Source organism: Sceloporus undulatus, chromosome 1 (assembly GCF_019175285.1).
Source record: "Sceloporus undulatus isolate JIND9_A2432 ecotype Alabama chromosome 1, SceUnd_v1.1, whole genome shotgun sequence".
NCBI classification, from domain to species: Eukaryota; Metazoa; Chordata; class Lepidosauria; order Squamata; family Phrynosomatidae; genus Sceloporus; species Sceloporus undulatus.
Genome location: NC_056522.1, coordinates 7,077,923 through 7,103,344, shown reverse-complemented (window position 1 = coordinate 7,103,344; position 25,422 = coordinate 7,077,923). Strand labels below are relative to the sequence as shown.

At 44.5% G+C, this 25,422-nt stretch overlaps 3 protein-coding genes across 3 annotated transcripts in view; all 3 read left to right on the top strand.

Annotated features, from left to right (window-relative positions):
* Positions 1-1,541, top strand: part of LOC121919693 (gallinacin-1 alpha-like) — a 33,499-nt gene extending 31,958 nt beyond the window's left edge. The window contains exons 2-3 of the mRNA XM_042446531.1: positions 274-400; positions 1,290-1,541. Coding sequence (XP_042302465.1) covers positions 274-400; positions 1,290-1,362 — 200 coding nt within the window. The 3' untranslated portion in view covers positions 1,363-1,541. The remainder of the gene's footprint in view (positions 1-273; positions 401-1,289) is intronic.
* Positions 1,542-4,064: 2,523 nt separating this feature from the next.
* Positions 4,065-11,618, top strand: LOC121919866 (SKI family transcriptional corepressor 1 homolog-B-like). Its single transcript, XM_042446842.1, is given in 8 exon segments — positions 4,065-4,094; positions 6,881-7,265; positions 7,268-7,418; positions 7,990-8,103; positions 8,105-8,406; positions 8,692-9,092; positions 9,094-9,312; positions 11,544-11,618. Coding segments are annotated over 8 exon segments (1,677 nt in total).
* Positions 11,619-12,976: 1,358 nt separating this feature from the next.
* On the top strand, positions 12,977-24,831 carry ESCO2 (establishment of sister chromatid cohesion N-acetyltransferase 2). Its single transcript, XM_042446707.1, has 11 exons — positions 12,977-13,330; positions 13,758-13,820; positions 14,242-15,268; positions 18,225-18,312; positions 18,412-18,472; positions 20,369-20,501; positions 20,708-20,839; positions 21,179-21,268; positions 21,837-21,980; positions 22,905-23,083; positions 24,089-24,831. Exons 2-11 carry the CDS (start codon positions 13,777-13,779, stop codon positions 24,219-24,221), a joined length of 2,031 nt encoding a protein of 676 aa, XP_042302641.1. The 5' UTR covers positions 12,977-13,330; positions 13,758-13,776; the 3' UTR covers positions 24,222-24,831.
* Positions 24,832-25,422: the final 591 nt, after the last annotated feature.

The window sequence follows — 25,422 nt, the reverse complement described above, 5'->3', positions numbered from 1 at the left end:
GGGAGAGTATGTAATGGAGGTGGATGTATTTGTGTTGTTTATTTTTTTTTAAAAATGGTGTAATACAATTGGGAATAAAGCAATTTTTAAGAAAAGAAAGGAAAAGGTGTTTTCTTGTGCACTTGCGATAACTAGCGTCCCACAGCCATTGGCCCTGCTGTGTGTAGGGTTTGAGGAGCTGTGGGTTTTGTGCGTTTTTTAAATACTAATGTTAACAAGTTCTGGATTAACTGTTTTGCTCTGTCCTAATGACTTTCTGTGGCCCATGCACAGGATTTGCCCTCAAAGCATGGAGCAGACGGGCGTGTTATCAGGCCAATGGATCTTGCACGTTTTTCAAATGTTCCTATCCCTTGGTGAAATATGGAAGATGTGGCCTTCTGAAGGTTTGCTGTGTCAGGTAATCTCAGCTCTCCAAATCAAAGCACAGACGTCTATAGACTTCTTCATGGACATCTTTTGGGTCCTGTCCTTATTTTCCTATATCCCACCTTTCTCCCAACTTAGGGACTCAAAACAGATAATAGTAATTTTTTTTAAGAAATGCAATTTAAAACAGTACAACATTAAAATGTATAAATATAAAAAAATTAATAAGCAATTTGATTGGTTGATTGACTGAAGTCATCCGGTGGATGCTGTTGGACCTTTTTGTCCAGTGGAGAATGTCTAAATACTGTCTATACTCATGCATAAGTCAAGAAATTTTGCTCAAAACCTGGGTCGACTTATCCATGGGTCAATGTAATTCCTTTGCTTCATTATTTAGATCATTTGTTACATGCCCCTAAGTTTTACCCTCAACTTATCCATGGTTCATATCAAAATACATAATTCTGGCCCCAAAACCTGCCCTCGACTTATACATGAGGTTTACTTATAGTTGAGTATATATTGTACATTTCAAGCTTGCAGAAGTGGAGTTGTACGACTGGAACTACGTACTGTGAATGAGCAGCATCTATACAATCATACAGAAGCCAAATGTGAATGCATTTGCGTTGGGCATGGATGTGTATGTATGCCCATTTGATTGTGCATTTGGTTATAAAATTGGTGCCATGGTTCAGTTGCACAAAGTTGCAACCTTTGAATCAGAGGTTAGAAAAGCATTCCATCCTGAATATGGGATTCTGAGAAATGTCATCCAGAAGGGTAACTTTTCTTACTTCTTATTAGATGGAAGATTGGAACTCCCTCTCTAAGATTGTGGCTTGTTATACTGTATATATATAAAAAAGCAGTGGTGCATTGTAACTTTTGGCTTCTTTGTTGATATCCCTCCACAGAATACGCGACAGGGAGAACCTGGATGCCCACCAGATCACCTGGGATCCTTTGAAACAAGAGAGCAGCCGCTGAACATCAATAGATGTTGGATTCTGTGGCATTGTCTGCTTTTGAAAATCTGCATCCAGCAACTTCAACCAGTCCACCTCTGAAGCTTACATGTTAGCAAAGAAAACAAACCCATACATGTTTCACTGTGATATCCATCCTCACTTTTGCCTTTCAATTAAAGCATACTTTGGAAGTAAAAATGTTCCTCTCATTATTCCGTCATTCTGTTATTATTAATTGAAACTACATCCGCACACACCCTAAAAGGAAGCATCGCATGTTAAGTGATCTACGTAATATTTATATTACAATATACAGAACAATAATTAAATATAAAATTCATGTTTAAAATGATAATGATAATACAGTGGTCCCTTGGGGTTGGGGGTGAAGTAGCCCTGTAAATGTGGGGGGAAATGCAAATTAAAAAAGCAAACACTTCTTTTCATCTAAGACAACATCTCTTTAGAAATCCCCAGGTCCTCCAATGCAAGTCTATGGTCAACATCTATCTACCAGAATTTGACCATAGACTTCTGCTGGAGGGACCTACAAATGTCTAGAGAAGTGTTTTATCTCGGAGTTTCTAGGTTCTCCAGCACAACTCTATGGTCAGCATCTGACAGAGTTGCACCGGAGGACTTAAAAGACTCCTAGAGAGAACGTATTAATTAAAACCATAAAGGTCAAAGCCGCAAATGTGGAGGGACAACTTTAATAATAATAATAATAATAATAATAATAATAATAATAATAATAATAGCAATAGCATTTAAATTTTTATACTGCTTCATAGTGAGGTCAGCACTCTCTAAGCCAGCGGTTCTCAACCTTCCTAATGCCGCAACCCTTTGACACAGTTCCTCATGTTGTGGTGAGCCCCAACCATAAAATTAGTGGTGCTTCGGTTCCTAAGACCATCAGAAAATGTGTTTTACGGTGGTCTCAGCAGTTCACAATCTGTAATAATAATAATAATAATAATAATAATAATAATAATAATAATAATAATTGTATTTATTTACTCATTACCCGCCTTTCCCCATGGATCAAGGTGGAAGAAGACAACTTCAGTCAAAACGCATTGGTTAAAACACATGTCCATTTATCATCATCATAATAAGTGAATGCGTTCTGGCCCCACTTTCTCATTTGAATTTAAGAGAAATTCCTCCCGTTTGATAAACTCCGGCATCTTGTTGGCCTTCTATATTATTAGCTGAAAGGAATACGTGTTGCTTTTGAAGCTTGTACTGTACACCCAAAATTAGTAGCTTAAATATTTAAAGGACTGTTTTGCAAGGGTAAACATTTTTTCCCCAATTTTTTTTAAAATTTGCATTAAAACAGTACATTAATGTTGAAAAACGATGACTTTTCTTGAGTCGTCACATTAGTTGGCTTCCAATCTTGTATAATATAATATAATATAATATATGGATTTCCTGAATAAATCTAATTTTTCCGTTAATTCGCTTGACCCCACTTTATGTAAAATATGTTTTTATGAAGTAAAATATCTTTTTCGTATCCTTTCTATCAGACCGCTTCTGTTGTGTTTACTTTCCTATTTGTTGTTCTTCCCTGATTATATGTAACTTCTATTGTTTTCTTAATCATTCTTATATAAATCCTATTATTATTATTATTATATAGCTAAATTGGAAACACATTATAGCCTTTTTGTAATTAAATCCTTTCTTAGCTGTTTGCACCCAATTGTACTTTTTCCTTTTCGTTATGGTTGTATATTACAAATTCGTTTCTCTCAGAGCCATTCCGCTTTGATTGTCTAGTCACAGAAAAGCGGGATAAAAATAAAAGATGATGATGATGATGATGATGATGATGATGGGGTTTCCCTGGTAAGATCTGTCCTGAGGAGATTTGGCTCCCCCTGAGGCTGAGAGAGTGTGACTTTTGCCCAGGGCCACCCATTAGGTTTAATGGCCGAGGAGGAATTTGAACCCTGGTCTCCAGAGTCATAATCTAACACTCCAACCATTAACTAGGCCAAAACCAAAAACCTACATTGGCTGTAGGCATGTCGGAAACCTCTTGGTCTGCTGCCCTTCAAGGAGGCTGGCTCTTGACCCATTCCAGTCCTTAGGACCAGAGCGTGGCTTTGGCGCAGCTTATGGCTTCTTAAGATGCATGCATCATTTAAACAGTATACCTCCAAAGTGACACGAAGCAGCTTTATTTTGGCCTGTCTGTACAGGCCCTTAGTCTCCTTCCTCTGACGCATGGATTGATTTGGTGCCCAGGAAGGACTTTATGTATGAATAGCCATAGAAATGCAAAACTTGTTGGTCTGGTGCATTGGACACAGGACATCCCAAACCCTTCTGGCCATTCCTGTGGTCATCCACCTGCCCTGGCCTTAGGCAGCATTTCTCCTCCTGCGTTTCTTCCTCAATAACAATTGTTAAAACTGAGCTTGTCACCTCAGAACAACCATTTTGCATTTCTATTGCTGTTCAATGCTCTTTGGAAATGTCATTCATTCTGATGGCTTTGGCGCGAAGTTTCCATCTCTTTCCATTACTATTACTATTATTACTATTATTATTATTATCTTTGGTTATTTGATTTGATTTCGACTCGGGCCCCTACTTTCCACTTCGGGGTTTCTTCTTCTTAAGTGTCTTAGATCTTGGAAAGAGAGAACGAGAAAGAGAGGGAAAGGAGAGGAAGAACTGCACGCAAAGAGTGGTTAGTTAATGGCTTCGGGAGCCTTTGGAGGGAGAGAGGTTTGTGTATCCACTTTTGCGAAGGACACACAAAGCCTTGTGGGCTATTTTGTGTAATTAAGGAGCAAAGCCTCTTAGCCCTTAATATCCCGGGCGATGATCCTGTTTGCTTAAGCCTCCCTTCTGCTGCTCCATCCCTCCTTCTCCGGCTTTTTCTCTGCAATTCCTTCGGACGGAAAGGAAGAAGGAGAAAGAGGAAAAGGAGAAGGAGGAGAAGAGCCTCCGAAGGTCTCCTCTAATCCCCGGTAAAGGAGGCATTCAAGGGCCGCCTTGGACCCAGCCTTCATCCATCCATCCATCCACTGGGTTTGGAAAGACACCGCAATCCCAAGCAGAAGAGAAGGAGGAAGAGGAAGAGGAAGGGAAACAGCCACTTAGCCTCCCGCTTCCAACCCGGACTTTCCTTTTCTTTTCTAAAACCTTAGACCAAGGAAGAAGCCCTTCGGAGAAGCAAGGATTGACCCGGAGTTTTAATTGCATTTTAAGGCAATTGAATTATGCTTTGTAATACAGTATATATTACATTTAAGGCAATTTAATTGGGCGTTGTGGTATCTATCTATAACTGCATTGTGCTTTGAAGTGTGTGTGTGTGTGTGTGTGTGTGTATATATATATTTAATTGCATGTATGACTAGTTAATTGTGCTTTGTAATAGGTATATATATATATTTCATTGCATTTAAGGCAATTTAATTGTGCTTTGTAGTATCTATCTATCTATCCAATTTAATTGTGCGTTGTAATATATATATATATATATATATATAATTGCATTTAATGCAATTTAATTGTGCTTAGTAGTATATATCTATATCTATATACATACACAATTTAGATTTGCGTTGTAGTATATCTTTTATACTACACTTATGGCAATTTAATTGTGAGTTGTAACAATCTTAAAACTGCCTTAAACGCCTGCCTTGGCTTAACCGAGAAGGCGATCCTCCTCCAAAACCGGGCTTAGACGGGGGTCTTTGGGGCAGGATTCCTGGGCTGCTGCCTTTAACTCTGCTTCCCCTCCGAAGCCCCCCTGCATTCGGGGCTGGCTCTTCTTCTCCCCTGTAACTCACTACAACGGGCTCTAATTACCTCCACCGCCGCCGCCTTCTTCCCTCTTCCTCCTCTTCCGAAGCGGAGATCTGCCCAAGGAGGGAGGGAGGGAGGGAAGGAAGGAAGGAAGGAAGGAAGGAAGGAAGGAAGGAAGGATGGAGAGGGGGCAAGGGAAGGGGATTAGGATGATAAAAAAGGGGGGGAGGAGCCCTTTCGCTTCAGGCGCTTCAGGCTGCCAGGTGAAGGCGGAGAGGGGCTTTTGGGGGGGATTGGTGCAAACCCCCCCTTTTTAAAATGACCTCCGCCCATCTATTCTTCCTTTCCTTTTCCCTCTTTCCTTACTTCTCCCTTCCCTTTTTCCTTTCCTTTCCTTTCTCTCCCCTTCCTTTCCTTTCCCTTTTCCCCTTTCCCTTCCCTTCCTTTCCTTTCCCTTCCCTCTTTCCTTCACTTCCTTCCCTTCCCTTCCTCTTCCTCTTCTCCTTTCCCTTCCTTTCTCCCGGATTCTTTCCCAATGCGTTTCCACCTTTTCAAAGAAATACCTGGAGTTGGGCTGTATGTCCTTTCTCTTCCCGAAAGAGCAGCCTGCCCTGCTACCACTACTACTACTACTACTACTACTACTTATTATTATTATTATTATTATTATTATTATTATTATTATTACGTTTATTTATATCCCGCCTTCCTTCCAGTACAGGGACTCAAGGTGACTTCCTTCCTTCCTTCCCATCTCTTCTTTCCTTTCCTTCTCCAGATTCTTTCCCAACTCATTTCCGCCTCTCCAAAGAAATTTGCGGATCTCGATGTGTGTGTGTGTGTGTGTGTTTTGTACCTCCTTTCCTGTCTCCAAAACGTGCTCTTCCCCGGGACTTTCCTTCTTCCCTTCCCTTCTTTCCTTTTTCCGGATTCCTACCCAACCCCTTTCCGCCTGGATTTGGTGTCTGTGTGTACCCCCTTTTTCTTCCCGAAACAGCGGCTTTCCCAGGACTTCTTCTTTTCCTTTCCCTCCCTCCTTCCCTCCTTTTCCTCTTCCTTCCCTTCTCAAGGATTCTTTCCCAATGCCTCTCCAAAGAAATTTCCCAGTTTGGGCTCTGCCTATTCCCCTTTCTCTCTCCAAAACAGTTCCCCCTTTCCCTCCTTCCTTCCCTCTCTCTTTCCCTTCTCCCATCTTCTTTCCCAACGCCTTTTCCAAATAAATCTCTGGATTTGGGGTGTGTGTACCCCTTTTTCTCTCCGAAACAGCGACTTGCCCAGGACCTCCCTTCCTTTCCCTTCCTTCCTTCGCTCCTTCCTTCCTTTCTCCCATATTCTTTCGAGTCCAGCGTACTTCTTAGGACTTTTGAACCCAGAGGCAACGCTTTTTGTGGGAAGAATGGGTCCTATTTGGGGGGGCAATGTTTCCCTGGGGGTGACTTAGTGACTCCCCCCCCCACTCCGTAATTCAAAGAGCTTCCTTCCTTGCTTCCTTGCTTCCTTGGAGTCCCCTTCCCCTCTCCTTCCTCTCCACCTCTTTGAGCGCTTCTCCATTCCTTCCTTTATCTTTGTAGGAAGGAAGGGTCCCATTTGGGGCAACTTTTGCTTGGGGGTGACTAGTGATCCCCCTCTCCCCAGTCCAAAGACCCCTATCTTTCGTATGAGGGCTGTCCCCTTCCCCTCTCCTTCCTCTCCTCCTTCTCGAGCACTTCTTCATTCTTCCTTTCTCTCCTTTCTTTGCAGGAGTTTTGCCGTAGAGGCAGGACGCCGATGGAATCGCTCAACTAGGACCGGGCCGGGACTGTGGCTCCTCCGCTTCTTCATCATCATCATCCTCTTCTTCATCCTCATCCTCCTCGTCTCCTCAGTTGAAGCCAGAGCTACTCCAGCCTTACTCCTCGTCGGGGGCCACCCTGAACCCCAACCAAGTCGGGGAGACCTCTTTATACGAGGTCCCCATCGTGTCCTTAGTCATCGACGGCCAGGAGCGCCTCTGCCTGGCGCAGATCTCGAACACGCTGCTCAAGAACTACAGCTACAATGAGATCCACAACCGTCGGGTGGCGCTGGGCATCACCTGCGTCCAGTGCACCCCTCTCCAGCTGGAGATCCTCCAAAGGGCCGGGGCCATGCCCATCTCTTCTGCCGCTGGGGCATGATCACCAAGCGGGAGGCCGAGCGGCTCTGCAAGTCCTTTTGGGGGGAGCACAGGCCCCCCAAGTTGCCCGGGAACTTTGCCTTCGACGTGGCCCACGAATGCGCCTGGGGCTCCCGGGGCAGCTTCATCCCAGCCAGGTACATATGACCACCTTAAACAGCGTTCAAATAGCTGTCAAGACGGATCACTTCCAGCAGGCCTTTCCCCAAATAGATCTCTTCCGGCAGGCCTTTCCTGAATGGATCTCTTTGGCAGGCCTTTTCCAAATCGATATCCGGCCACCAAAAAGAAAACCAAGGCTGCATCCACACTGGAGAAAAAACCCAGTTTGACACCGCTTTTCAGCATCCTAGCTCAAGTCTATGGAATTCTGGGAATTGGAGTTCGTTGTGGGCTCCTCTCTTGACCCCACAACAAACCCCAACTCCCAGAATTCCATTGCCTTCAGCCAGGGCACTTAAAGCGGTGCCAAACTGGGTTATTTCTCCAGTGCGGATGCAGCCCCAACTTGTTGCACTCACTGTTTTGTTGTTGTTTATTATTTTAAATTATATTTTATATCGTAAATTGTTTAATTGTATTTTAAGGAGGATGGGTGGGGTGGGATTCAGGGATAGGGACTGTATATTTTTATGTTGTAAGCCGCCTCGATTGCGTTGCGCAGAGGGGCGTGACAAAAATAAATTTTATATTATGATTTATCATTAGGTACAGCAGCTCAAGGGCCAAGTGCATCAAGTGCGCCTTCTGCAGCCTCTACTTCTCACCCAACAAGTTCATCTTCCACTCGCACCACACACCGGAGGCCAAGTACACGCAGCCTCGACCTCAGCCACTCCTGGGAGGACGTCAAGGCCATGTTCAACGGAGGGATCCGCAAAAGGACCTTCTCCCTCCACGGATCGGGCCACAGTGGCTCAGGATCGGGACCCAAGACCAGCCATGTCCACACTGACCTTGCCCCTGTCCACAAGAGCCTGCGTTGTAGCACCACAGCCCCCTTGGCTGAAGAGCAGCAGCAGCAGCAGCCCGCCACGATGGGCGACCGAGGCCAAGGGGGCATGGCCTTACCATCCAACCCGGCCCCCTCCTCAGTGCGGAGCTATCCGGTCATCCCAGTGCCTAGTAAAGGCTTCGGCATGCTCCAGAAGCTGCCTCCGGCCACTCTTCCCACCGCCCTACACTTTCCCAGCCTTTGGCCTCTGCCCCAAAAAGCAAGAGGACCCTTTAGGGGGCAACGGAGGCAACAACGGAGGCAGCGGTGGCAACGACCCCAGCAAAGTCCCACATGGGATGTTTTGGCACCCCCAGGGACACCCCGAGGTTCCACCTCCGCCACCTCTGTCCAAGGACCCTAATAACCCACCCTCGACCTTTCCCCATGTTTTGGCCCACTTCGGGGGGGCCTTCCCATGGGCCCACCATACCCAGGACAAAGCCAAGCCAAGGCGGCTGCCACAGCGGTGGTGGTCACAGCTGCAGCTGCAGCAGCCGCAGCCACAATTGAGGCCCTAGGTTTGCGAGGTCCCCCTCTGGGACATGGGGAGCTGGAGGGATCAGAGCCCTCGGGGAACGAAAGGGGCACCCCACAAGAAGGGTCCGGGTTCGGCTCCTCCGAAGGGCAGGGGGCTCCAGAGGAAGAGCGGTCAGCAGCCGTCGAGGAAGCCCTGCTGCTCCCTTTGCCGCTCCCTCGGAAGGGCAGCTACCTCTTGGCCTTCCGTCCGGTGGTCAAGGACGCGGAGAGTATCGCCAAGCTCTATGGCAGTGCCAGGGAGGCCTATGGGGCAGGGGCCAGGGGTGGCTGCAATGACCCCCCCCTGAGGGGGCCCACCACCAGGCCAACTCTCTCCGGACTTCCTCAGCGAAGGCAGCTCCAGCTACAGGTCGTTCTCTCCGGGGAACGAGATAACGGGCCTCTCCTGCCCCCTCTTTGGTGACGGAGACTCAGGAGGCCCCGAGAAGACCCCCGAGAAAGGCCCATCAACGGAGGGGAAGACCCCTGAGAGGAGTAGCAGCCCAGGAGGCTACCAGGTGAGATGGAAGAGGGACCCCCGGGACATACAAGGGGTCACCAACACACACACAGACCCCCAGAACCCGCTCCTTCCTGGAGGGCTCCTGGCAGACCAGTGGGACTGGGTTGCCAGACTGGTCGCCCTTCCAGGGACCCTGAGAGTGAGCCCCAGGGGACCACTGAGGGAAGAGGAGGTATTGGAAGGAGGAAAAAGTAGGAGGAGCAGCCTACTTGGGGAAGAGTGCCAGCTCTGGGGTCAATTTTTAGGTGGCTGGTTTAGCGATAACCATAGCAAATACATTTCTAGACTTCTTCTCAGTGCACTGAAGCACTCCCTAAAGCAGTTTACAATCCATAAGTCAATTGCCCCAACAAGCTGGGGACTCATTTTAGCGACCTACAAAAAGATGCAAGGCTGAGTCAACCCTGAGCCCCTGGCTGGGCTTCAACTCACAACCAGATGGTTTGTGAGTGAGTGGCTGCAGGGCAAACATTTAACCACTGCCGCCGGGGTTTACGGGTCACCCTGGCTTCTGGGCCCCTTCCCACTCTTCCTAGTGGGTCCATAGAGTTGGGAAAGACCTCCAGGGTTCATGCGCTCCAGCCTCCTTCTGCCATGTAGGAAGAAACCATCCAAAGACCCCCAGCAGACGGCCATCCAACCTCTGTTTAGAAACTCAACCAGACTCCATTGAGGCAGCAGAGGCTTCCACTGTGGAGCAGCTTTTAAGGCAAGGATGTTCTTCCTAAAATTGAATCTCTGTAGATTGCTCCGGGTTCTCTGGAGCCTCTCCAAAGGAAGGCAGCCAAAATGGTGAAGGGTCTGGAAGCCATGCCTTGTGAGGAGAGACATAGGGAGCTGGGGATGTTTAGCATGGAGAAGAGAAGGTTAAGAGATGATATGATAGCCCTGTTTAAATACTTGAAAGGATGTCATATTGAGGAAAGAGCAAGCTTGTTTTCTGCTGCTCCAGAGAATAGGACCCAATGGAGCAATGGATGCAAGATGCATTCTACCTAAACATTAGGAGGAACTTCCTGACAGTAAGAGCTTTTCAGTAGTGGAAGATGCTGCCTTGGAGGATGATGGAGTCTCCTCCTTTGGAGGTTTTGAAACAGAGGCTGGATGGCCATTGACCAGGTGTGCTTTGATGGTGAGTTCCTGCATGGCAGAAATGGGGTTGCAATGGATGGCTTTGAAGTCTCTTCCAACCATGAGTCTATGGTTCATTTAAAAATATGGGAAGCCTTTAGGAGCAGGAAAAGGGCCCTAGTCCAGGACTTGGGGGGGGGGGATTTGCCTGCCCCCCTGTTACAAAATGTGGTATTTTATCTATTAAGAACAGCAGCAGCAGCATATGTTCCAACATTATGCATCTGAGCTGCAGGTAAATAAAAGGGATAATAATAATAATAATATCCCACCTTTCTCCCAATATAGGGCTAGAACAAGAAGGAAAGAGGGAGAAAGAGTCATAAAACAACTCCTCACTTTTAGTAGAGAAGGGAGGAGATAGGAAGTGACCTTTCTGATGACCAAATGACCATAAGCAACACAGCCAGCCCTCCAACTGCAAAGCACTGGTGCAATAGCTCCCAAGAGCCCAGGGTGACTAGGTGTCCTCCTTTTCCAGGACCTGTCCTCCATGTCACCATTCTGTCCAGGAGAGATTTCCAAAACGTCCTCCATTTGGAGCCTGACTCCATTTGGAGCACTGCAGAAACAATCCAGTCTGAGACCGCTTTAACTGGCCTGGCTTAATGCTGGGGGATTTGGGGAGCTGTCCTTTGTGGTGCCCCCAACAAACTACAGAATGCCCAGAATCCCATAGCATTGAGCGAGGGCAGTTAAAGCGGTCTCAAAGTGGATCATTTCTGCAGTGCGGATGCAGCCTTTGAATGAAAGCCGGAGTAGCTGCAGAGAAGCCCTTGAACTGTAGAGCTGGCTTTGAAGGAAGGAGAACCTGGATTGGGGTTATTTTTTAGTCCCTAATTAAAGAGAAGGCAGCTGAGGCAGGAGGAGGGTTTGTGGTTGTGTGTATTTGTGTGTTTGGGTGAGGTTTTCCCTTGCGGTGGGTATCCCAGCCCTTAAGAAGAAGGGGTTTTTGCATCTGTTGTTTTATTTGGGTGCATCTTGGAGGACACTTCAATGCTCTCCCTTGCAAGAGGGTTTTCCCCTTTGGGTTCCCTTGAGGTCCTGCAAATGGTCCAAGGGCTCTTCTCTGTATTTCCTATCTCTTTCTGGCAGGTTTATCCTCCCCAAGAAGAAGGACCCCAGACCCTCAAAAGCAACCCTCCTCTGGCAGTACCTCTGCACCCCTGAGGAAGGTTGAGAACCACTGGGCTAGATGCACCAAGGACCTGGCTCTGTTTCAAGACAGCTTGCCATGCACCTAGGCACAACAACCTCTCCAGGTGGGACTGGGGAAAAGAAACCATGGGTAGCCACAGCTGCTGCCAGTCAGAGTTGACAGCATGGCAGGGGCTTAGTCCTAGCAGCCTTTCCAGGGGAAGTTCCTTCGTCACCTGCCTCAATCCCTGGAGAAAGCTAAGGCTGTTGGTCAATGCTGGTAACACTGGGCTAGATAGGGCCAGACTCAGTTATAGGACTGCACCCCTTTTCCCGATGCAGAAGGTCCCAGGCTCTATCCCAGCAGCAGCATCCAGAGGCAAAGCTTGGAAGATGATCATGTCCAAATCTCTGGAAAACCATGGCTGCTGACAGTCAATACACAGCTAGATGAGTCAAAATCTGACTTGATAGAAGGGCAGCTCCTAGATTCTGTTGGAAGTGGCTCCTTGAGCTTTTGAGAGGGATGAGTGTACCTTTGGGTTGGGGAAGGGGGGGCTGAAGACCATTTGACCCCATTCCCAACCACCGTCTGCAAAAAAACCCAAACTCTCTTCCTTCTTTTGCAGATACGCTGCGCAATGAGCTGGAGCAGGAGAGGAAGGCCCGCTACGCCATTCAACAGAAGCTAAAAGGTTGGTGGGAACTTCATGGCTTCATGGGGGGAAAAGATATTTCTAAAATGTATCCAAGGGTAGTCATGTTGGCCATGCAGCAAATCACAGTAACAACCTGCACTTTGAAAGGAGAGTGGAGCAAATGGAAGGTCTAGGAGTAGCAAGAGCGGGAAGGGAAGAGAGAGCGCCAGGGATGATGGATTCAAGCCTTTTAGTCTAAGTCTCAAGTCAAGTGTCTATCTTCAAGTCTCAAGCTGAGTCTCAAGTCCTTGCAAGGCACTTTCAAGTCTAGTCTCAAAGAATGGGAGCCAGCTTTAGCAGAAAGAAGAAGGGAAGTGGAGTGTGTTTCTCAAGAGGGAACAGCAAATGCATTGGCAATGGGCTTCAGATGGGGTCGAGGTGTCTTTGCACATCAGAGGAGCCTTCTCAAGCTTTTCAACTCAGTCCCATCGTCTTAAACCATGTTGGCTCCCAGTGTGGGCTTGGCAGAGACTGATACAGGTGACTTTGGGGGTGTGTGCATCTACATTGCATTCATAATCTAGTTTGATGCCACTTTAACTCCACCAGATAGAATTTGTGTGACTGACAGTTTACCAGGCTCCCAGTCAGAGCTCTTTAGACAGAGAAGACTAAAGACCTTTACAAAAACTACACCTCCCAGGGTTCCCTAGGAATGGAGCCACATCACTTAAAGCGGTGTCAAAGTGCATTATTTCCACAATGTAGATGCACCCTTAGCAGTCATTTCGCAACCGGAAGTGTATCTTTGTCTTCTCCCTGTCTTTGGAACCGTATCTCTTTGGTCTGGGAAGGGGGCGTGTCCTTCTTGCTGTTGACAGCCTTCGGTTTGTAAAACGCGGGGGCGGGAAAAAACAATTAATCCTCCAGCTTTCTCATTGGCTACTCGCTCAACCAATCACCGTCGAGGGAGTTTTGAGGCCGACCAATCATAGACCGGGAGGAAAAAAAGCGCGCAAATGATTTTCGAACTGAGCGAAGGAGCAGAAGAAGAGGCGCCCTGAGAGGAGAGCAAGCGGCGGCGCCATTTTGTGTCTCTCTGCTGAGGTAAATCAATAGCGTTGCGTTAGCGGTCGCGGCCGCGGCCGCGGCGGCGTTTTTGAGGCGCTGGGTCTCCTTTTGTGTTCCTTATTTACTCTCTGGTCCCGGCTCCTCCAAGGAAACCCAAAGGGTGCCCTTGGGCAAGTCACACTCTCTCAGCCTCAAAGAATACTTGCCCATAGGGAAGCATTGTCCATAGGAATACATTGGGAAGTACTTAGAGTCCCAAGGGCCCTGATCCAGCCCAGCCCCATTCTGCCATGCAGGAACTCTCAATCAATCAGTCCCAGGGTCCCGTAGTTAAAAGGGTGTCAAACTGGGCTATTCCTGCAGTGTGGGTTGAGCCTGTCCTGGTTCAGTGGTTTGGAAATATGGGGACTGTCATTTGTGAGTCTAACTGCGTTTTAGTAACATAAATGCTTCTGATCCATAGAGAGTGATACACTGAGGATATGGCAGCGGTTACTCCAAGGAAAAGGAAAAGGAGTTCTGAAGGGTAAGATATTCAGGATAAACCACCATAAACTATTGTTTGTTTTAAAACCCTTACTACTGTGGAGAATAATAAATGTATATATGGGTATACCATTTGTTTGTCTTGAAATACTTGCAGATAGATATCTAACACACAAGACAATGCATTATCAGTTATATAATGCGCATGAAACAGCCACAGGGTTTTCTCTTTATATCTTGAGTTCTTCCCTTTTAAAATTGTAGTGTTGCTAAACAGCTTTCCCTCTTAAAAAGGCAATTCTGGGGCCTCTATGAATCTGAATAGGAGACGTACACTATATCTCTGAGGAGACTTAGTTTAATCTCCTAAATGTTCATAATTTGGATCAGAAATGGAGCTCAGGTAGTTGAATTCATTCTGAAATAGGTAAAGAGTGAAGTATTAACACCACATTTTGTAGCTTGCAGTTCTCACATGGAAATCCAGTGAAAAAGCTGATGATGGCCTTCCCTGAAGAGCTTCCTCCTGTGGCCAAGGAGCCTTGCGATCGCAGCTGTGCGTCTCCAGGAAAGCAAGCGTCTACTTTCAGAGATAAAGAAAACTGCTGCTCACCCCAAAGGCCACCATCCAGATCACAGAGACTTGACGTTTCTCCTCTGCAGACGGCCAATGTGCCAAAGGGAACGCAGAGGGAACGCCCACAAACAACATCCCCAGAGTCTGGTGCCAAACACAGTTCCGTTGTACCCACCGGTTCGTTTTACAGCAAAGGCAAGCTATTTCTCAACCTTCTGGAGAGGAAGCTGGCAAATGAAAGCCATCCCCTCGGTCTAAGAAACGATGGTGGGAACCTCCCTGTTGCCAGCAAGACAGAGGCAGCCCAGCTGAAAGTGATGGCAACCAGGAAGCCATGCTCAAAAACACGCAAGCGCCCGGCTCCTTCCAGGCAGCCCAGGGCTTTGCCCAAAAGCACTAATAAGAAAGCCAAACTACAGATGGCTCCTCTGAAGCCTGTTGAGGGGAAAGAGGTTGCCAGCAGCTCTGTTGAAAAGAAAATGGAGGCTCCTTTCAAAGTCTTAAGCATGAAATTCAAGCCTGCACTAAAACTCCAGACAGGTGCAGCTTTCTTTTCCACTGGAAGGAAGGTGCACTCTGTTTCTAAAAAGGGGCTTTCGTCTCCATCATCCTTGCCATCTGTTAGCAAGGCATTGGTGAAAGGGAAGCAGGACAATCTTCTGACACAGACCAAGTCTAGTATGTCTGCTGAAAGCAAAGCAGCTGATGGTGGCAAGAAGGGAAGCTATGTAACTGGAACTGAAAAAGAAGATAAACAGGATTGTGTAGAGGATGATGGGACACTGGCCCACACTTCAAGTCAACATATAGAGACTGTGTGTGAATCAAGCCTATTGCAGGATACTGAGCTCCAGACTCAATCTGATGGGTTGAAGGTGCCAGATCAAAAGGAGACTGAGACTAGGAACCAAGTAAGTAAAATTTCACTGAACACAAGCTGATATGCTGAAGTTTTAATCACTAGAGAAATTTAAGCACTGGTTAAATGGCCATCGGCCAGAGATGTAGTAGTTGCATCCTGCATTGTCAAAATTTAAAAGGGTTGGAATAATATTTAGTCACTAAAATTATCTTCAAAGTATCTTCCAGCTCTGACTCTCTTTTTAATTTCTGTGTGTTTTTTAAAATCACTTAATCTAAAGGACAAGATGTTGCCCTTATTCAGTGTTAGGAAACCTGCATTATAATTTTTGGTCTACCAGTATTCCATGTTTTGTTAAGACATTGACACTAGCAGCCAGAAGTGCTAAGGATGCCCTTGCAACATCGCTGGATCCCATAATGTCCTTTAGATTGAAAAACAACAAAACCGTCCAGCCTAGGTAATAAAATAGAAATAATAACATGGAAGGCAATTTAATAAAAACTGTGCTAAACTACTAAAAGGGTAGAGTCTGTGAAAGCTCATAAAATTATACATTATGCACTCTTTCACAGCATATAATTTTGTCACCAATTCTACTTCCATTGTGTGGAATCTTGGAATTTATAGTTTGCTGTGGAACTGGAGCTCTGTAGGGTTGCCATCATTGTCCACTAAAACCAAGGACAAAATGTAGGACACATTCAAACTAGGACAACTGCAGGACAAAACTCATCTCAAAATGTAGGACATTTAAGGTCCTCCATTTTTCTTAAATGTCCTACATTTTGGGCTGAGTTTTGTCCTGCAGTTTTCCTACAGTTTGGTCTAGAATTTGTTCCATGTTTTGTCCCTGGTTTTAGTGGACAATTATGGCAACTCTATGACTGTATGAGAACTCCCAAACCCCCAGCAAATCCCAGATTCCATAGGACAGTGCAATGGCCGCTAAAGTGGCGTCATATCCCTATAGTAGTGTATGAAAGAGGCCAGTAAGAATGACAGAAAATAGGCTGGAAGGCCCAGGCAAGAGAGGCAATACATTTATTTACACTGGGCATCAGGTGACTGTATATGAGGCACCAGATCTGAAAATGTTTGCCAATTGCTACACATTTAATTTCAGAAAACAAGGAGCATCTTAAGATGACTAAAATTCAGAGACGCTTGAAGGTGAGAAAGTGATTCTTAAAGATACCAGTACTGGAAAATGGTAACCAGTCTGGTTGGACAACTGGGGAGATACATTGCCTGTTTCCAGGGCCAGGTAGTAGTCTATTAGCTGTATTTTGAAATAGCTTAAGTTAGTGAGAATCTTAGCTTAATTTAGAGCAGTGGTTCCCAACCTGTGGGTCGGGACCCCTTTGGGGGTCGCACAACCCTTTCACAGGGGTTGCCCAAGACTATTAGAAAACACATATTTGCATGTAGCAATAAAATAATTCTATGGTTGGGGGTCACCACAACATGAGGAACTGTATTAAAGGGTCGCAGCATTAGGAAGGTTGAGAACCTCTGATTTAGAGAGACACCTTCAAAGAAAGCCTCCACTCCTTATTAATAGTCTAATCAAGATGTTGCGTAGTTTTGACCAGACTGTCCCTGACCAGGAACTGGGCCAAAGCTGAAGCTGTAAACCTTGGATTCGTTTCCACTCAGGGCCTGAAGTTAGAGCAAAGAACTGGCTTAGCTTGGGACTCTTTTCTAGTGAATCATCACTGAGAACATCTGATGGATGATTTCCTTTTTAGCCTCTTATGAAGGGTGTGCATGGCATCTATACATTTATATGTATTATCAGAACATGATGGCTTGCTTCTTTCTCCAGTTAGCACATGGCCAAACAAATGACTTACACAGTTCACAGGTATAGATATGTATCCAACAATGTATGTTCTTTCACAGAAAGCTCTGATTTAGGTTTTTGTGGATGGAAGAGAAAGAGGCTATTATTTATCTCTTTCCTGTGTTTTCCCATATACCTTCCTTCCCATCCCAATGTGGGGATAATGAGACAGCAGGAGGGGGATAAGGAGGACTTCGAGGAAAGGAATTTTGCAAGCATTGCCTGCTTCCAATTCCATTCACAGAAGCCTTCACTGGATTAAAAAGCCTGTCTCTCACCAGGACAGCAGATATGGCTGTTTTGTCATTAATCCTTAGACACTGGCGCGTTACAGACCGCCCAAAATGGGCGGTCTCGCGCCACTGCCGGTTGCTGCGTCTGGGAACAGCAGCAGCCAAACCGCGCGGTTCCCGGGCGCAGCAAGAAAGAAGCGCTGAAATGGCGCTTCTTCCTGGGCCCCGGAAGTGGTGCCACAAGGTGCGAGGTGCACACTCGCAGCGTCACTTCCAGTGCATGAGATCCGGACATTGTGCGTCCACAACGTCAAAATGGCGGCGCCCATCTGTATGCAGCGCTGCCATTTTGATGTACTCGTTACGCGCGAGGGGAAGGCACGTCAGGAAGCGCCGTCCCTCACGCGTAATGACGGCGCCTCATAGGCCCATCTGTAACACGCCTTTGTTTTGGTTAACAGACTGGCTGTGCTTTGGCACTAAGCTAGAATTACAGGGATATGAATCAACCTGCCAGCCCTGGCCTTAGGCAACATCTTTACTCTTTCCTTTGTGCCTCAAAGACCATAGTTAAAACTGAACTTGTCACCTCATCACCATACCCACATGTTTTGCATTTCAGTGGGTATTCATGTAGTGTATATAAAGGCATCACTTCCTGGGTATCACCTGCATGACACCAATAAATTAGGATCTCAGGATCAGAAATAATGTGAACCTCTTGATTTCTGGCTTCTTCTATTCTTCCACTGAGCTCCAAGTAGGATGGGCTTAGGTATCTTTAGTCGTCTTCCAACCACACACTAACCAGACCCAGGCGTGTTTCTTTTCAGCAAACGTTGCTGCATCGTGTCTTTTCAAATCTGTGCCGGAAACAATTATTTGAATACGTATTGTTTTATTTAGGCAATTTGTCATATTCACAGGTCTTGGAAGAAAAGTCACAGTCATCCAGAAGTTTGAAGAAGGATGAGAATACATCCTTCACTAATCTTTCTAATGGGATTAGCAAAGGTAAGAATAAATAATGTTAAGACCATGTTAGAAGTCCAAGTGCATTGTTATGGACCCATTAAAAACTTGGTAGTCAATTGGATGTTCTTTTTTCCTTAGTGTCAGCATTAGCAGACAGCGCTCGTCTTTTGTTCAGTACACCCTTCAACGACAAAAAAAGGTATTCCAATATTCACAAGTAATATAACAGACGAACAAGAGGGTTTTTTTTAAAACTAGATGCTTTGCCTTGATCAATAGATCAGGATAAGTACATTTTGATCAAGTTCTTTATTAATCTTTCCTCTGGGTTAGTCTATATGCTGTATTGAACTGTGAAAAGCAATGTTATATGGTATTCCTCATTAGTCTATCTATGGTATAACAATTCAGTCTGCAAAAATATGTGGGTCTCATGCTTAAGTTGGAGTCTTAAGGCAATCCTAATAGCTATATCTGAGGAGATGTACCGAAGATGCTCTCTCATAGTGTCAGCAAAGTTAGTATGTGAGTTAGCTAGAGAAAACCAGGCATCATACATCAGTTCATAGAACTGATGGACACTTAGGGCCGAAGCAGATAGCCCTGAAGGGTAGCTTCACACCACCCCTTTGATTGTGAGACTGAGGCCATGGAGTGTAGTTGCCACTTTTTTCTGGCCCAAAAAGAAGTGGCAGAAAGTTGCTCCTTTTTGAGCCGGCAAAAAGCCAGATCTTCCCCCACTGCTGTGGCTTTGTGGTGCTCCTGCAGCATGTGGCATATGAATGCCACACTGCCATAGCACCGAAACGCTGCCCGCTGTGTGGTTGGGCAGGCAGCTTCACCCCAGCTCTAAACAATATGCCCCCAAGCCGCTGCACACAGACCATCTGTTTCACCCCTAAAACCCAGTGGACACCTGCTTCCTCTTGCTATATTGGAAACATCATCTATTATGAGTTCTAGATGCACTTGCTTGCACAGGCTTTTAATAATAATAATAATATTTTTTATTTGTATACCGCTTTTCCTCCAGATCAAAGCGGTTCACAACATACAAGCTACATGTCACATGCTATAGCACAAAGCAATACAATACATCAACAGTGACATCAGCGATCTCATACAATTCAACAAAAATCCTCAAAAACCATGTACAAAGCAGTCAAAGCCATCAGTTAAGGCTTGTTGCCGCCAGCCTGCCTCTCTCCCCCTCAAGATGGTGGTCGGAAAGAGGGCTCTTTGTCTTTTCAGGCGAGGCCTGTTGTTGCTGGCCTGCCTCTCCCCCTCAAGATGGTGGTCGGAAGGAGGGCTTTTATCCTCCTCTTAATTTCATACATAGCTATGGATTATTCCCTCCTCATATTGTTTTTCTGCTCTGCAAATGGCCTCCCTATTCTTATTATTTATTACTATTTATATTATTTTGGGGTTACCTTTTCCTTTGTACTTGGGAGGGCCTGGCAGGTCCATCAGAGGAATAAATGAATTAAATGGATTACCACTTCCTCTTCAGTATGATCTGTGTGATTTGTGCCATTGATGCCCCATACTCCTTATCGGTGAGACTAACAGCAAAACAAATCCAACAGTGGAAGATTTGGATTTGATCTCTTTGAGAGAAAAACATACCAGAACTGTAGGGCATCTGCCAACAGTGTCCTTGCATATAGAATGCCAGGTGATTGACATGTCAAACTACAGTAAGGTAGTCCTAGAGTTAAATCTCCAAGCCATTAAATTTACTGAGTGACCTTTGACCTGCCCCTTGGCCTAGCAAAGGGCTACTATGAGAATAAAATGGAGAATTCTGAACTAACTACTGCCTACAGCCATGGCAATCAGCGTTAATTCTGAACTTGTATAGAGAATAGCTAGCTGAAAGAGAGTTATGAAATGTCTCTGCAGGCCAGGTGTGGACAATTGTGGCCCTTCAGATATTGCTGAATTACAGCTCTCAGCATTTTTCACTATTGACTGTTCTGTCTAGAGCTTCTGAGAATAGTCTGCAACATCTGAAGAACCACACTTTGCTCACTGTGCCATAGTCTCTGTGGAGCCATATTGTTGACATGCAAATACGTTAAATACATTCCAGACCACAGATTCTCCCTGATGAGCCACTCTCAGTTGTGGAAGTCAGTCCAGTAGTACAGAACATTCCTGCTGTACAGAGAACCAGCAAGAAGACCAAAGAATTGAGTAAAGGCTTAAAAGATCAGATGGTCATTGTGAGTATATTTCTGCATTCATATCACTTAGTACTAGAAGAGCTGTTGAAATGCTGCAGAGTTTAAAGGAACGTTCTATTTAGCATGATGAAACTCTTCTAGCTGCTAGGCAGACTAAGCTTTGTTTCCTTTATGTGTATTCTTAGATATTGTAGTGCTCTTTCCTGATGCTGTAGATTTTAGTCACATGGTCCTTACCTTGGCAGGATGCTGGCCAGAAACATTTTGGTGCCACTGTCTGCAAATCATGTGGAATGGTGTACTCTGCTGCCAATCCAGAGGACGAAGCCCATCATCTCCAATATCACCAGAGGCTCCTTGAGGGAATAAAATATGTGGTAAGCCAGATGCAGCATCATGCCCTTTATGAATTCATTTCTTGAATTTCTGTGTGATTCTGGACAATACAACCCCTAGAACAAGTACCAAATAAAAGGTGATCTGGGAATTGTTGAGGAAGTGAGCATAGATTCTGTCTGAGGTGAAACAGTCTGATCATTGCTAACTCCATTCTTTCTGGAGATTGTGTTATGACAAAAATTTGCTGACAGTTTATTGTTACAAGCTGGGTTTTCCTATTTTATTTTAGCTTTGGTATGTGTTTGAGATACTACTCTGGACTATAAGCTGTTAGTAATATGCATTCATTTTCCTCTCTCTTTTTCTTCTCTTGGTAGAGCTGGAAGAATGAGCATGTAGTTGCAGAGTTTTGGGATGGGAAAATTGTCTTGATCATGTCGGGTGACCCAAAATATGTCATCAAGAAGGTACAGTGCAGAGTTTTCTTCTGGTCTTGCTTGTCCTGAGGCGAAGTGTTTGTTTGTCTCAAAACGTATGCCAGACAGTTTTGGGAATGATCTGAAGTTCTTATATTTTGAGTGAATATTTTTTCCTTGTTCACAAAATACCTTCAGTACATATTTAAATAATCTTTCAGACTTTCAAGTTAAGTGTCCTTCTTTAAACTTTTCACCTTTGACATAGTCAGTTATTTTCTTTTTCTAGCTTGGATTTCTTTTTTGCTTGAGTGTTGTTAAAGTAAATTGAATGTTTGGTTTGAATTTTTGTAATATTTATAATACATAGATCAAAATAGAATTCTGTTCCATTTTAAAGTTATTTACATTTTCTCAGCCACTTACTCTATAATGTTAGCAAGAAATTAGCTTACAATTGTTTTTTGTCCCAGTTCTTCACCGTCATTTATGAATTAAACAAGAGTTCCAGTTCTGTTGCTTCCACAGCTATCTCCTCCATGACATAGTACTGTATGTTGCTAATACATATCTAGAAATGTTGCTTGTTATGAGTTCTGTGTGTCATATTTTCTTATAGGCTGAAGATGTTCGTGAGCTTGTAGATAATGAACTTGGATTTAAACAAACGATATTGACCAATCCAACTCAAATCCGAACATACCTATTTGTATCTAACGAGAGGAAGATAATTGGCTGCTTAATTGCTGAGCCTGTTGGAAAGGTGAGTAGCTTGCTGACCTGTCTTTGAGTCTTTCAGCTGGTACCTCACAGTGATCAAAGAACCTTCCAAATGAAATCGTTGTGTACGCTTCAGTCGTTCTCCTGAGGCCATATCTGCTCTAGCCTTACTCAAGAGCCTCTTAACACTTTCCCATACCTAGAATGGCCAGCTAGCTGTTCACAAGATTTGAATTACAGAATAGCAGTTATGCCAGTCAGCTGCAAAACCAACAAAGAGCTATGTGGGCCTCTTCAAACTAAAAAGCCTATGTGTGTGTTGAGTGCCTTCAAGTTGTTTCTGACTTATGGCGGCCATAAGGTGACCTTATCACTGGGTTTTCTTGGCTAGAGTCTTCAGAGGGTTTGCCATTGCAATCCTTTGGAGCTGAGGAGTGTGACTTGCCCAAGTCATCCAGTGGATTTTCATGGCTAAGCGGGGATTTGAAACTTTCTCTCCAGAGTCATAGTCCAATGCTCAGACCATTAAGCCATGCTGGCTCTCATAAGAAGTATGTAGGAAGAAATCTATTTATGTTATAAGGCCACCCATCTACAGATAGGAAGCAGAAAGAATTATATGGAAAAAAAATACAGTGACAGCAGAAAATAATAGAAGCGCAGCATAAAACTTTCCTGTTATTGGAGAGAGAATAAAACAAGTAGTAATCCTGAATTAAAAACTATAATAACATGAAAATCCAAAACTTTAATTAAGTTTTGTTGATAAATTGATACTTTATCAAATGGATTTGGAATTCTGATGATTCATTTACAAAGACTTTTTGCCTTTTTCTAAAAGGTACCTGAAGCAACACATGCTGCACACATTTTTAGGCATCCTTGAGTGTCTGTCCCATAAGGCAGCGTACGGTTTAGATTTGTTGTCTTTACATTTCCCTGTACAAGCTTGTCTTACTTTTCCCAGGCTTTCCAAGTGCTTTCTGAGCCCACAACACAATCTCCTACTAAGAACAGCCTGGAGCCTCAGCGTGCGTGGTGTTGTTCGACAAAGCCAGAGAAGGTGTTCTGCGGAATCAGCCGAATCTGGGTGTTCAGCCTGATGCGGAGAAAGCATATTGCTAGCCGTATGGTGGATGTGCTCAGGTGAAGAAGTGTGCCAGTTTGCCTTCCAGTTCAAATAACCTATTGAAATTTAGGTGTTAGACATATGCTTTCCTGGATAATAGCCCATTTTCAGTTTGGTTTAAGGGAGGTGTGCTTACAAAGATGTAAATGCACATCGCACTAGGGAGATGGCTCCCACATATTGACCTGGTTGTACACTCCATATAAATAAGGATGTGAAAACTGCTTTGGACTAGAGTAACCTCCCATGAATTCCCTTACGCCTAAAAACGGTATATTCAAAGCAGACAAGCTGGGAACCTCCCTTTTTAGACATTGGCTGGTGTTACACAACACTAGTATACTGAATGACCTAACTGCTGCTATGTTTCTTAAAAAAGCAATTTAAACATGGGAGACATGCTTTTTTTTAAAGACACCTTTGTTATTCTATATGATGGATTTTAGTCTTGTGAATGATTGTTTCACTTCTGAAGAGTGTCTAACCTACCCTCTTCACCATGGCCCAGTTCACAAGCAGAATCAGGTCTAACCCATCACCACATGAAACACTTTGTAGAAACCAGGACTGGCATGTATACAGTTGCGCAGGTGTACAATCGAACCAAGCCATTTACTGCAAAAGAGGGTGAACAGATCATCTACAATATATTCAGGCCTAATGGAAGTATTTAAGTCTTAAATTGCATGGATACAATGAGGAGAACAAACTCTTCACAGGCTCTGTTTACTCCCCTTTTCTTTAGTTATGACAAACTTTAATTAGCCCATTATAATACTATAGTCCTCCCTCCATTTTCACAGACTTCGAGTCCACGATCTTGGTCCTTCTTGGACCAGCAAATGGGGAGGGTTAAAATGGTGCGTCAGTGGGGTTTGAATATGTACAAATTTCCATGGGGGGGGGGTCTGAAACGGATCCCCCACAACAATGGAGAGATGACTTAATTACTAATTGATAAAAGGAGAAGAGGGGGACTGGATGGTTGTATTACACTGATGATATATATTTTTCTCTTCTAGGCAAACATTTTGCTTTGGCTCTTACTTAAGCACCAACGAAATTGCCTTTTCCGATCCCACACCTGATGGCAAGCTATTTGCAGTCAAGTATTGCCAGACACCCAACTTCCTTGTGTATAATTTCATCAGTTAAGACCAGTCCAGACAACTAGAGCTTGCCTCTTCCTACAGCAAAGGTCTTTACTTTTGAAAAGATACATGGTGCCGTTTTTCTTGTACTCTCTTCTGCATTTTAATATTGTAATGTAAATTAGAAATGGTACCAAACCAAGTTTGTGTTCTTTTAAAATGTTTAAATCTGGAAGTTAAAATTTCTGAAGCTGGTTATAAAGATTTTGATTTTATGGGAAGGAGAACATCTGTTTAGGCTTTCTAACTATGGCTAATGTTTGTTTCAGCCAGTCATACCTGCTTACCATCTTTCTATGCCCATCAGTCTGCTCTTTTCCCTTCAAATTGCTTGTTGGATCTGGGTGAAAGATGAGCTAAAGAAGGCAACTCTGTTAAGCAGAGTCAAGGCTTCTTTGTGGAAAGAGGGCAGGGTATGGGATATTTTAATGCTGCTATGTAGTTAACTTTTTTGCACTTGTTAGTGGATGCGCAGCACTAGGGATGTAACCCTGTAACCCTGGCATGTTGGATGTAAATCCAGAAGCTGTATAAGCTGTGTCTGCAAACCACTGCAATTCTTGCACTAAACACTGTTAGACTGAGTCTGGACAAATAAATATTTGTGTGTTTTAGTTCACTGTGTTTATGAAGTGTAAAAATATGCGATTGAATACTAAGATTAGGATGGTCTGCGTTATATACGTTGTGAAAGCTGGATGGTGAAAAAAGCTGACGGAAGAGTTCTGCAAATACTGTGGATTGCTAAAAAGACAGATCAATAGCTGCCTTGGTCCTCAGAGTAGGCGGGATATAAATAAAATAAAAGATTATCATTATTAGGTCCAACTTAGAGCAAATCAGGCCTGAGCTCTCCCTAGAAGCCAAGATGACTAAACTGGGGTTGAACAGAAAGGATGTTAATGCTTTACAAAGTGGAGGGTAATAGGAAATGGGGAAGACTGCATATCCAATGGATAGCTTAAATCAGGGAAGCCGTGGCCATGAGCATGCAAGGGTAATTTGAAGGTCTCTGGTTCATGGGGTCACAATAAGTCAAATTTGACTTGATGGCGGTTAATGGAGTGAGGAAAAACTTAGAGGTGATACCCTAAACCCAAAACAACAGGTGTGTAAACAAAAAGTCTAGGGGGGATGAAAATGAAAAACACAGTAATTTTATTAAAACAGTGTGTAACAATAGGAAGCTAAAAAGAATAAAAGCA

What these genes read in the sequence shown, in the direction of transcription:
- ESCO2 (XM_042446707.1), top strand. Translation starts at nt 13,777, where the DNA reads ATGGCAGCGGTTACTCCAAGGAAAAGGAAAAGGAGTTCTGAAGG. An exon ending in AGACTGAGACTAGGAACCAA is followed by an intron (nt 15,269 to 18,224) that starts GTAAGTAAAATT and finishes TCATATTCACAG; the next exon opens with GTCTTGGAAGAAAAGTCACA. An exon ending in TAAAAGATCAGATGGTCATT is followed by an intron (nt 20,502 to 20,707) that starts GTGAGTATATTT and finishes TTACCTTGGCAG; the next exon opens with GATGCTGGCCAGAAACATTT.